This window comes from Hyposmocoma kahamanoa, unplaced genomic scaffold, assembly GCF_003589595.1.
Source record: "Hyposmocoma kahamanoa isolate Upper Pololo Valley unplaced genomic scaffold, ASM358959v1 91900, whole genome shotgun sequence".
Taxonomy (NCBI): Eukaryota; Metazoa; Arthropoda; class Insecta; order Lepidoptera; family Cosmopterigidae; genus Hyposmocoma; species Hyposmocoma kahamanoa.
The window spans coordinates 1-13,089 of NW_020654737.1; the positions used below are offsets into that span (position 1 = coordinate 1).

The 13,089-nt window shown below is 45.8% G+C and overlaps 1 protein-coding gene across 1 annotated transcript; it reads left to right on the top strand.

Moving 5' to 3' along the window:
• Nucleotides 1–7,587: 7,587 nt before the first annotated feature.
• On the top strand, nt 7,588–13,038 carry LOC113236388 (the record flags this gene model as incomplete). Its single annotated transcript, XM_026472422.1, has 1 exon — nt 7,588–13,038. A coding segment is annotated over one exon (5,451 nt), but the record flags the coding sequence as incomplete, so codon positions are not given.
• Nucleotides 13,039–13,089: the final 51 nt, after the last annotated feature.

Consider the following 13,089-nt stretch of genomic DNA (forward strand, 5'->3'; position numbering starts at 1 on the left):
CTTTACAGGTCCCATGGTCACGGTTGACTGGGACCTGTAAAGGGCCCGAAACGTCGGTTTGTTTGAAAAAACAAATATACGCGATTTAAATCCGGAAAAATAGTTTCATTTCCTATATATATTAAAATTAATTTGAATGAAGTGAGCTTTCCGTAAGTCTTTCCCTTATTTTTCACACATAAACTCTTTTATCGAATAATATAATTCGTATTATAAGATATTGCTTCAATCTCTTTTTAAATGCATTAATGTTATCCTCTTTTCTAATAAATAGGTACTGGGATTTTATTGTAGATTATAATTGAACAATTTGATGAGATAGAAGTACTGTCAGTAAAAGTTTATTGAATTATTGTAATGTTTTCCTAATAACACTCACAAAACCGTCGAGAGTAGAATACCTAAATAGAAATAAAGATGGCTGAATGAATCAGCTTTTGTTCGCACTGTTTTAGGAAGTGGTTGCTGTTGTTGCAAGGCGTCTCTTGCGTGTTATTTGTAAAATATTACTAATAACACTATCACTATGATTTATATATATATATATATATAAATCACAGTGATTTAATATAGGTACATGTGCATATTAAAAAAAAATTGGTATGTACTGTGGATGCTCTAAGATACCTGACCCCATAGCCCAGTGGTCGGCAAACTCTTTAAGTAACAGAACAAAGTACCTACAGTACAGTGAATGACATTTCATTTGAGTGCCATTTTGCATAATATATTTCAGCAGGTCCATTATTATTAATTAAGGTAGGCACTGCTCACCTGGTTTTTGCTACAAACATCCTCAACCTGATTGAGGTACGTTCGCTGAGGTTGCCTCCTTCCAACTCCCATACACACATATTAGTAGCAGTAGAGCTTCTTGTGAAAGAGTTCGTCCAGGGAAGTACTGCCTGCCACCTTGCCTATTTATGCTGCTAATCAATGTCGGCATTACTGTGTTCCGGTTTTGAAGGGTAAGGGTTCTGGAGAAATTACTGGGACATGGAACCTGTCAAATTATATCTCAAGTGAACGGGCGCAGTGGTGGTGCCCCTCTGATCTTACCACTCTCGTAGCCGACTTTCACTTCTGAGAGCCTTCTTACGCATTCAACAAAAATGTGAAAAGGAATTCTTTCTGTTTGGTCGCGATTTGTATTTATGTAATGTAATTAAAGATCACATTATTATTGGCTTAAAAAGTTTCTAAAAACGTCATTCAGAAGAAGTCATACTATAAATGAATTTTATTCACACTAATGTACTCAAAACCAAATTTATAGATGGTCAAGTAACTTGGGGCATCGACTGTACATGAACATTAAAATAGAAAAATTTATTTTACTTGTCATAGTTTCTCTAATCCCAAGATAGGTAGTGTAATGTAATCCAAACAATTACAATTTAATGTACCTAATTGCGGCCATGATATGCTTTGAAGCAATCAGTTGGTATTTAGTTATACGAGTTGTTCATCAAATAAATACTAGATATTTGTCGAAATAATACAAGTATCTAAAGTCAAATTCAATTTTTTTTCAAAAAATATTATTAAATAACGATTTATACGAACGAATACTTTTAGGTAAAGCTAGTCAGCGCCAATTACAGTTGTGCACATTTTCATTATCAAATATCTAAATTGTAAAAGTTAACACCTCAAAAAGAATATCAAATAAAAACAAAAGTCAATAAGAAGCTATAAAAATATAAAGTACAAAAATTAAAATATTCTGCGCTGCAGACACGACATAGATATTTATAATACAATGAAATAGGTCAGTACACGGAATAAAACTTGTTTAATATTTACCCAAAATATTATTTGGGCGACTTTTATTTTAAATTGTTTTCAATTGAGACATTTAAGTCTCACTTCATGTCCACTTTACGTTGCCGTCGACTGTATTGTCACAATGAAATACTGTAAGATAGTTGCTGAATTTTAATTACAAGACGGTGAACTTCCATCGATTCGTGCTCAGATCAAAGTGAATAAGCAACAAAGGTGAGATTGCTTTGAAGTGTCGTTGAGTATAATGAGTGATCGCGGCAAGAGAAGGTTCAGATGAGCAAAGCAATATTGCTCTTATTAGTCTTGCGGAGTTAATTGCTCTTTCCCAGTAAACCTTGTGATTATTGTCTTCGCGTTAATTTGAAAGTTGATGACTGAAATGTGTCGAAAATTTGCTGCAACGTATGAGCATTCAATCATTCCATTGTTAAGTATAAATTTATAAGAAGGGTTTAACAAAGCTGTTGTCGGTACTACAAATAATTGGATTTTGTAAACCAAAGCCTTTGAGGGTTCGAAAAAAGTTTGATGTTGTCGAAACTTGGATACCAAAGTTGTTCCTTTGTAGACATGTTTCAAAGGCTGCGCGATTCGCGGACTCGAGTCGCGATACAAAGCGAATGCAAATGTGAAATACGCTTCGAATATAAAATTCCTTTGTCTTGTTGCAAATCGATGATCGGCTCCAAAGTTTCTTGAGACGAGAATCTGTTTACAGCTACTGGCTGTAAAGTTCTGCTAAATGTGGCTTATGCCGTCATAAGTTCACATTCATTTCGATGTCACGTCGTGTAATATCGCTCAAGAAAAATTGAAAAAAAAAATAAAAAGAAAAAAGTCAAAGAACGCTATAAAAATTAAATAAGTATATAACCTTAGGTGAACATTTTTGCTGGTTTTAATGATATAATTAAATATTTCCATTTGGCCCAATATCCATTACTATCAGAATAAGAGCACATCCAGTAGGTGATGTTTGTTAGGGACTTGTCAACTTGCGCTGAAGCAAAATCTGCGCGAGAGGAATCACGACACGAACTGTGGTATTGCGGAACTCACTTGAGATTGCAATATTGTAATTCATAATCGGCAACTTCGCACTGTTGTCATTAAAGATAAAATGTACTCTATTATAGTAGATTTATAACAGGAACATGTAAGTTTGTGTAACGTTGTTGTTGACAGTACTTATAATTTACAGAATTACTAATACAAGTATCTAGAGTTCAATGAAAAAGCTCAGTGTTTGACCAGTTAAGCAACTGTTTATTACTTAAGTTTGACCACTTAAGTAATAAACAGTTGCTTAACCAAACCAGTTGCTGGTTAGACAGATTCGGTAAAGACGGGAAATTTAATAATATAATTAGAGGAATCTTAACGCATGTACAAGTGTACCTAAAAAAGTGAATACACAAAGTAGAGAAACCGTTTCACAACGGAACAGTGTCGACATAGCGGCAGGTGGTGAGACCCATTGAGCGAGCAGGCCGCAGGCTCGGGCAGGCGACGAACTTTCGGGGTGGCAGGCTGGCGGGAGAGGGCAGCAAGGCATGCTTCACACTTAACTTGGTTTTCCACCAGACTTAACTGCCAGTTCATTGAGCTTCGAATTATTAATGACTGTATTGTGTTTACTCATATACCTAGGAAACTAAAATTATTATATTTTTTCTGTTGGATTACAGTAATTGGTATGGACAGCGGATAAATGGCGGTCATTTACTTACTATATATTAAGCTCTCGACAGCTTTCGACTAAGTATCATCACGTGAGTAAATAATTATTGCACGTCACTTAACAAACACTCATATTGTATAAGTAAGGAGTAACACGCATAAAATGATAAAATCAAATTTAAAAGGACACATATTAGTAGAAAAATACTAAAATAAGATAGTTAAGTCCTTTATGTTACTTGTTTTAAAAAAATGTTGATTACTTAAAAAAAATTAAGAGTTTAATTTTGAATCAACTTCAGATATTAAAATTTCAATTCATTTTCAATAAAATGAGCTTATTATATAATATCTTTTTGTAATAAAAGATCTTATCGATTAAGTTAAATAATGAAAACGCACGTACCTATTGACGTGGACGTAGGGACGTGTATATTGATATGAACTTGCGACTGCCTTAATTAATTTTACTGGATGGTTTTCTGTTGCTAGGCAATTGAATCAAATCAAAATGACAAAATCAAATTGATGAATGGCAAGAGAAAAGAAAATGTTACTGCTGACAAAATAATATGGTAAAATCTTATTAATCAAAAGAAGCACACTTAATGACGGCCTCGTGTGAAATTTTTGTGATCTGTTTATTATTTCTCGGATTTCTAACTCTGCTACTATGCATGTTTGGATAGCATCTTAGGTGGGATACACTAGACCACCTTCGTCCTTGAAAGCATCGAACTCATACGTATGAGGTTTTTTTATTTATATTTAATATTATAATTAATTATATTATATTATATAATTAAAGACAGCGCACTGTTAATTCTTTGCATTATATATATTTTTCTGTATTACTCGTACTACATATCCGGCGACGTATGTAATTGTTTGCTCACTATATTCGGACATTCGAGGAAACGTGCTGCAAAGATTATCGAAATTACAGGTACTATTGATAATACTACAAAACTGAAAAAAAAATGAAACGTTACTAAACGTTATAACAAAAGAGTTTAGAATATTTTTACAATATTGCTAAGGTCATAATAATTTTCGTCCCTTCGTTTTCGAAGAACAATGTTGCCTAATGTTAAATTAGGCCAAAGAAATGTATAAGCGGCCGTACCACGAAACTGAATGCATTATACAAAAAAAAGTGCGTTCGTTCGATACTCATGGCATATTACAAAAAAGGATCACAAATATTATATATATCGCACCAAGTAAAAGCCGCAATGTACTACAATCATTACGTTTAATATTGTAGTAACTGTTGGTGTGCCTAATAAATAAATAAAATAAAAAATCATGAGGCATATACTCGGTTGCATATTTGTTTTGTCGAAATTCATACAAAACCAAAATAATTGTTTTTAAAATAAATTATGCATCTTTTGATTACAAAATCACTTGTCCGTGGAAGGAAACGTCCCACTTTCCCGTTTACCCACACAATTATGCATTTTTCGCGTTTTCGACTGGTGTATAACTACGATAACGGTCGAGCGCGTTCTGAAGTGTAGCAGCGGCAAGTAAGTGAATTTCACTTACTTTGGGCACGCGAACTACGTACACTTGCGGCGTCTATCTAGATATATGTCTGTGATTTACACCAAGTTGTCAGGCGAACCGCGCTTGCCCGCCGAAGGCAGTAAACTACCGTCGTAAATAGTGAGTAGTTTGCAGGCGAAGTCGACCAAAGCGACGGTGCGTCGCCTTCGGCGTTGCCAATCTTGTCAAATATAACGCTACCAAAACGCAGGCGTGTCTATTCTCCACAAAACGGAGTCCCTTTGAGCTGACTCCGACTTTTCGTGATATATCCATTCCATACCGATAGCCGACTGTCTCCAGCTTCTTGGATCTCCAATTTGAACTTCGGTAGATACATTGAATCCATAGCAAAAAAATGCAGCAAAGAAGCTTGGCATCCTATTCCGTGCGAGGCGTTACTTTACCTTTACACTGGGACAGTTGCTTCAGCTGTACCAAGTACAAGTCCGGTCGTGCATGTAGTACCTACTGCTGCCACATACCAACTGGCTACCTTGGATTCAATTGACAACCGTGTCAAGAGACTTATACGTGACTTGGTATTAGTGGAGGCGAAGCTGCAGGGCCTTGAACACCGCCGTAAAGTTGCCTGCGTTATTTTACAGGACATTATCACGGAGAGTGTGCGATGGAAGTACACGATTTAATTCCGCCTTCCCCTTCCCTTTGTGATAGAAATATCACAGGGGGACTAGGCGTAGGCTTGGCTTCCACCCCTATGTTGTGGATATTCCAAAGATTCGCACGAAGCGTTACGGTTCGACGTTTACATGGCGAACGGCTATGGAGTGGAATTCCTTGCCTGCAGACTTGTTCCCTGAACGTTATAACTTGGACCTTTTGAAGGCGAGAGTGAATAGGTATTATCTAGGTGTGCATGCTCCATCGTCGACCTCATCGTCACTTTCCGTCAAGTAAGATGGAGGTCAAATGCGCACTTACATTTTATAAAAAAAAAATATTCTGTTAATATAGATTTTAAGGCTTTCGTGGTTATTCATTAAATGATTATCACTAATTTCCGGCTTCTTACCACGGTAGGACTTGTTTTTGTCTCGTTTTTGTTTTTGTCACGTTATGGCAAACTCATCTTTTTGTTGCAAAATTGGATTAATCCAGTAAATTTTCTTGTATCTTCTTTTCTTAAATTTCATTCTTTCATAAATTTTCCTATACATATAATATGCAATCACCTTTTTTTTATCAGTAGTCAACATATTTCTTCACACAGTCGGTAGTAAAACGACAGTTACCTGGAAGTGCACTGACACGTTTACCCTAAACACGTCTGCCCGAAAGCATTCGTATCGTGTACATACTTATCATTTTTTTGTCTGCAACAGACACGACATATTTTCGTGGCTAGATCCGACAATATTCTCGTCGTGTACAAAGCCATTCTCATCTTTTCTGTTGCAGACACGACGAATTTCTTAGCGTGTACACGCGCCGTGATTGGAGTCCGACGCCCGGACGACGTTGTTATACATGTCCCGGCTTCATTACTCCACAAAGTCTGCGGATATTGAGGAGTATATATGCGATGAGTGTAAGCCAATGCTACCCTGACGGGCGAGGAGTACCATGTCAACATCTGTCGACCTTCATGAAAGAGGACTTTTAGCCGAAGGTTGTCACGAATCGACGTTTCCGAGGCCGGCTACCGGACACACACGGTGCGTCACACGCATTTTTTAACACGGATATCCGCAAAGTAACGCCTGAATCTATTATTTAGCAAAGTTAAACTTACAAATAAAAACAAAAAGAAAATTCACAACCTGTCGAAACTGACTCAAGGAATTCAAAGAAAGAAGAGATTGAAGAGACTGGGCATGCAGTTCTCAAATTTGATAAGAATGTGCTTACCTACTGACTCATTTAATAAAATATCTAATCAATGGATAGGTATGCACAGTGCATAGCAAACACAGCAATGTAGTCATATCACACAAAAATCACATTAAGCTGGGATGATGTAACAACGACAACGCGCGAGCGACATGAGCAGCGATAACGGAGTTTGCGTTGTCTGATGGCGTCCGCCGCGGAGGGTAGAACAAGACATGACTTGGCATTTAGTCAGTCACGATAACCACGTCTGCAGGTGCTTCAAAGACTAGTGTGCGTGTTCACCGAAGGACTGTGCGACACTTGCCTACACTTGTCCTTATGTAAAGTTTAACCAATACATCCGTTACGTATACAGGATGCATCGGAAATCGGGTATATCAAGATCAACTGAACGAACTCAGGTTATCTACCCGATAGCTTATCTCACATTATTTTTGTAGCATAAAGTCACGCTATAATAATTAATTAAAATTTAATTGAAACGCACTGTAGGTGTTGCGGACACCGAGCTACATAATCCGCGCCGACCGCCTACTCGCCAACCACTGTACTAGATGAGAGAATTCCCCGCGCCCCGCACTCCGCGCCGACCGCCTACTCGCCAACCACTGTACTAGATGAGAGAGTGAAATTGGTATTTAAGTAGGAACATTTTTGGTAATAAACACGTATTGAATCCACTTTAATCAAGAGTTTTCATTTGCGATCCAGATCAAGAACCTGAACAATACAGTCCACCGAACAAGAGCTAGAACAACAACAAACTCTGATCCTTTGAAGCCGGATTCGAGCAAGTACCAAGCCCGGAACAGTGAAGACCGCTCGGAACTTCGTATCCTCGCAGCCCACTGCCATTTGAACCGAACAATGGTAGTCACCAGGAGCCAGGGTGACGCTGCAGACCAGGATAAGACCACTGAAGAAATTCGAGTGGAGCACGAACGTTTGCGGAGAATGGCATTGGATCCGCCGGCGTCGCCCACCGTGGCGCCAACCGAACGTGGAGGCCCATCCCTACGGGGGGAGGCCTGCGATCGTCAGACAAGGGAGCTCTACGAACCCACCGCTGGACCGTCAACTGCTATGAACCCCGCAGCCCAGTCATCACGACCGAGGTCCCCTGCATACTCGCATCGATCGACAGCGAGTGTGGCGGCGCGACTACAACTGGCAGAACTTGAAGCGGAGGAGAGGCTAGCGGAAATTCGACGAACCGAGCTACGCCTGGAAGCCGAACTAATTAAGAAAAGGTTAGCCGTGCAAGTGGCATCTATCCAAGACGAGGCAGAGAGCTTACGCGACGAGCCGCTCGCCGCCGCTGAACGAAGAGTGGACAACTGGTTCCGCAACAACCCGGCGCACGTACGGGGGGAGCGCGGCGAAACGCTTACCACCACGGAGCCCAACGAACGGACGAGACGAACTCGTTTCCACGGCTCACCTTCGCCTGTGAGAAGCCCTTCGCCTGTGAGAAGACCATCTCCCGTAAGAAGAGAACGAACAAGATCGCCTACGCCGGCCCGTACGCGTAGAGGAATAGAACAGCTGGCAGAAGCGATAGAGAAGATGGCAAGGCCGCGGCCCCGGCACGCAGGCGAGCTACCTGTCTTCTCCGGTGCACCGAGCGAGTGGCTGCCATTTAAAGCCGCTGTACGAGACGCAACGGAACTGTACGGATTGTCGGCCGCGGAGAACCTGCAACGACTGAGAGCCTGCCTGAAGGGTGAGGCCCGCGACGCTGTGGCTGCTTTACTACACGCGGCTACGGACCCGGCGATCATTATGAGAACGCTGGAGCAGTGTTTCGGGAAGCCCGAGGTGATCATCGACCGGGCACTCGATGAACTACGGAGAATGCAGAAACCGGGTGCGTCAGCCACGGAACTGAACACGTTCGCCGTGAAGCTTCAGAACGTTGTCTACGTGCTGAAAACCATAGACAAGCGTGGATTTCTGTACAACCCACTGCTGGCTCGAGAAGTGCTTGACAAGTTGAGCCCGCACATCCAGTCCCGCTGGTGCGACTACGCCGCAGACCACGAAGGAACAGCAGACCCAGAGATCGTCGTGTTATCACGTTTCCTTATGCGCGAGGCCGACAGAGCGCTGCGCTATATGTACTCGCCCGCCGCGAGTACTGCCGCAACAACGAGGAGAGAAGTAAGACCCGCGATAGTGAAAAGGAAGGTGAACGCCGTGTACACTGCCACTGAGAACGAACAAACGGACCGCTGCCCGAACTGCGGCCAACCCCACGCGCTACACCGGTGCCCGTCCTACAAAGCACTCAGTGTTGAACAGCGCTGGAACATGGTGCGAGAAAAAGGAGTGTGCTTCCGATGCGTTGAAAAACGACACCGTCGCCAATTTTGTAAGGCAAAGCTGTGCGGCGTGAACCAATGTCGCCGCCCGCACCACCCTACTCTGCACGAGGAACTGAGTCAGCCCATTGCGCAGCCTGCAGCACCGCTCACAACGCCGCCTGAAGTGACCCCACCGAACGCGCCGAAGCACCACGAGACCGTGCTATCACTGGGCACGCTACCACCGAAAGAGAAGGAAGTGCTGCTCAAAGTGGTTCCAGTCACTGTAACGGGACCACTGGGAAGTGTGGAGATATACGCACTGATGGACGAGGGCGCCACAATAACCCTCATCGACGAAGAACTGGCACAGCGCATCGGAGCGGAAGGACCCTCAACACCGTTGCGCCTACATGGAGTGAATATGACACAAGAACATCAGAGCCGAACCGTCAGCTTACAGCTGAAAGGAACAACGCAGGACAAGCCGATGAACATCCGAGCCCGCACGGTGCGTGATCTGAAGTTGCACCAGCAGTCCATACCGAGCTCGCTGCTGGAGGCAAAGCATCTACGGGACATACGGGAAGACGTGTGCTACGATCTGGCACGCCCGCTCCTCCTGATCGGCAGCGACAATTGGGAGCTGATAGTGAGTCGCGAACTACGAGTTGGTGGACGCAACCAACCAGCTGCATCCCGAACACAGTTGGGCTGGGTGGTACACGGAACCGTACCAAGGAACGCCGTCCATCAACGCAACAATGTGCTGCACGTGTGGACTCCTGATCATCCGCTACACGAGAACCAGCAGCACGACGACCGCCTACACGAACTGATCGAGGCACACTTCCGCATCGACGCTCTCGGCATCGCGCACAGACCGCGCGTGAGTGCTGCGGACCAACGAGCAATCGAAATGGTGAGAAGAACTATGAAGAAAGTCGATGGCGGCTACGAGGTTGGTTTGCCGTGGAAAACCGACGGAACTACGATGCCTCCGAGCTACGAGGCAGCGCTACGACGACTACGCGCCATAGAACGTAAAATGGACGCCGATCCCGCCTTCGCCGAACAGTACACCGCCCAAGTGGAGAACCTATTCAACAAAGGCTACGCGGTGCCATGCGACGGCACTGAACAAAACAGCGCTGTTAGTTGGTATCTACCACACTTTGCCGTACAGAACCCGAACAAGCCCGGTAAGCAGCGACTTGTGTTCGACGCGGCGCACAAGAACCGAGGCGTGAGCCTGAACGACCAGCTGCTGGAAGGCCCGGACCTACTGCTATCACTGCAGGGCATCCTCTTCCGATTCCGTGAAAAGCCGATCGCCGTCACCGCCGATATCCAAGAGATGTTTCTGCAGGTGAAGATCCGACCGGACGATCAACCGGCACAGCAGTTCCTGTGGAGAGGGGAGAACAGAACTGACCCACCACGATGCTTCAAAATGAGGAGCATGATATTCGGCGCAGCCAGCTCCCCATTCATGGCTCACACAGTCCGCAACCACAATGCGATCATGCACGCAGAGACCCATCCGCGAGCATTAGTGGCAATTACTCAAAGCCACTACATGGACGACCTGGTGGACAGCTACGACAGTGAACACGAAGCTCGCGCCACCATACAAGAGCTACGTGAAGTACACGCAGCGGCCAGTTTCACGCTAAGGCGCTGGAGCTCAAGCCATCCGAACGTGCTGCGCGACGTCCCGACAGAACTCAGAGCAACTACGCCCACCGCGCTCGGGACGATCGAGAGTATGGAAAACAAGATCCTGGGACTCTACTGGAACCCGCAAACAGATGAACTCGGTTTCGACACAGCCATGAACCGGGTCCCAGCCGAGGTGCGCAACCAGAGCCGCGCACCCACCAAGAGAGAAACACTCAGTGCGGTCATGTCGATCTATGACCCGCTGGGACTGCTAAGCCATTACACGATCAGAGCAAAGATCGTGCTTCAAAACCTATGGCGACTAGAAATACCATGGGACGAGCCGATCCCTGCGGAAGAAGCCGAACTCTTCGCATCCTGGCTGCGACAACTGAACGAAATCGCACGCCTGCACCTGCACCGGAACTACGCCCTGGAGAACCATGAGCACACTGAACTACATGTGTTCTGCGACGCGAGCGAACAAGCGTACGCTGCTGTGGCCTACTGGAGGGTTGTACACCAAGACGGTAGCGCGAAAGTGACCCTAGTTGGAGCAAAGGCTAAGGTGGCACCACGGCGTACACAAAGCATCCCGCGCCTTGAACTACAGGCTGCACTCATCGGAGCAAGACTCGCCGACACTATCAGGCGCGAACACCGCATCGAGATAAAGAAGACCATCTATTGGACGGACTCATCAACCGTAGTCCACTGGGTGCGTAACGACGCGCGACGATACACTCCATTCGTTGCACATCGGCTAGGAGAGATCGCCGAACTCACGCACAAAGACGAGTGGCGTTGGCTGCCGACCGCTGACAACCCAGCCGACGATGCCACAAGACAAAGCCAGACTCCAGTACGCATGGAAGACCGATGGTTCCAAGGACCCGGATTCCTACACGAACCAGAGGACCGGTGGCCCACAGAACAGGAACCTCATGAAGATGCAGAGGAGGTCCTGCACCTGAGCCAGCAGGACGAGAGCCACTTCGACTGGATGCCTGACCCGACCCGCTTCTCGAGATTCGAGACGCTAGTAAGAGCAACCGCGAACGTACTGGCTTTCACAGACATCTGCCGGAAGCGAGCGACCCGCATGGAGCTACAGCACATAGAACGCGCCGAACGAGCTCTCATGCAACGAGCACAGGAGGACGACTTTGGAGACGAGCTGAAGAGGATCAAAGCAGTTCGCCCAATCCCTAGAACGAGTCGTCTGTACAAGCTGGACCCCGTAATCGACGACGGCCTCCTGCGAGTACGAGGACGCATTGGAGCCTCAAGTGCGCCCTCCGACGCAAAACGACCTATCATCCTAGACGGTCGTCACCCCATCACGCGACTCATCGTATTGCGAGAACACGCCGCAGCAGGACACGCTAACAGAGAGCGAGTAACGAACGACCTACGACAGCGATACTGGATCATACGGCTACGACCCACCGTACGCGCCGTCGAGTATAGCTGCGCCCTCTGCCGGGTCACAAGGTCTAGGCCCAGAGCACCAGCCACAGGAGACCTGCCACGCGCCCGCCTCGATCCATTCCACCGCCCCTTCACGAACTGCGGGGTAGACTACTTCGGGCCCATTACTGTAAAAGTGGGACGCCGCCGAGAGAAAAGGTGGGGCGCACTATTTACCTGCCTCACCACACGAGCCGTTCACCTCGAGCTTGTCGCTTCTCTCTCTACGGATTCGGCACTAATGGCGTTGAGACGAATGGCAGCACGCCGCGGATGGCCGCGACTGATGTACTCAGACAACGCAACCAACTTCCGCGGCGCCGATCAAGAACTGAAAGCCGCATACGCCGAATGGGCACCCGCCCTAAGAGACGAAGGACTGACCCGGCGTATGGAATGGCGCTACATAGCACCTGGCGCCCCGAACCAAGGAGGCGCATGGGAACGCATGGTGCGCTCTGTCAAGACAGCGCTACAAGCAACGCTTCGAGAAAAGGCACCATCAGACGAAGTGCTAAGAACCCTCCTGACCGAAGCCGAGTATTCGATCAATGCTCGGCCCCTAACGCACGTGAGTGTGGACCCTCGCGACCCCGAGGCCCTCACGCCGAACCATTTTTTGCTGGGATCTTCAACGGGTCTACCGAGAACAGGACCCTGTGACGAAGCCGACAGACGAACCTGGCGTACTAGCCAAGCACTCGCAGACCAATTCTGGAGACGCTGGGTACGGGAGTACTTGCCGACCCTAGTACCGCGAGGAGAACCAGCCAGAAAG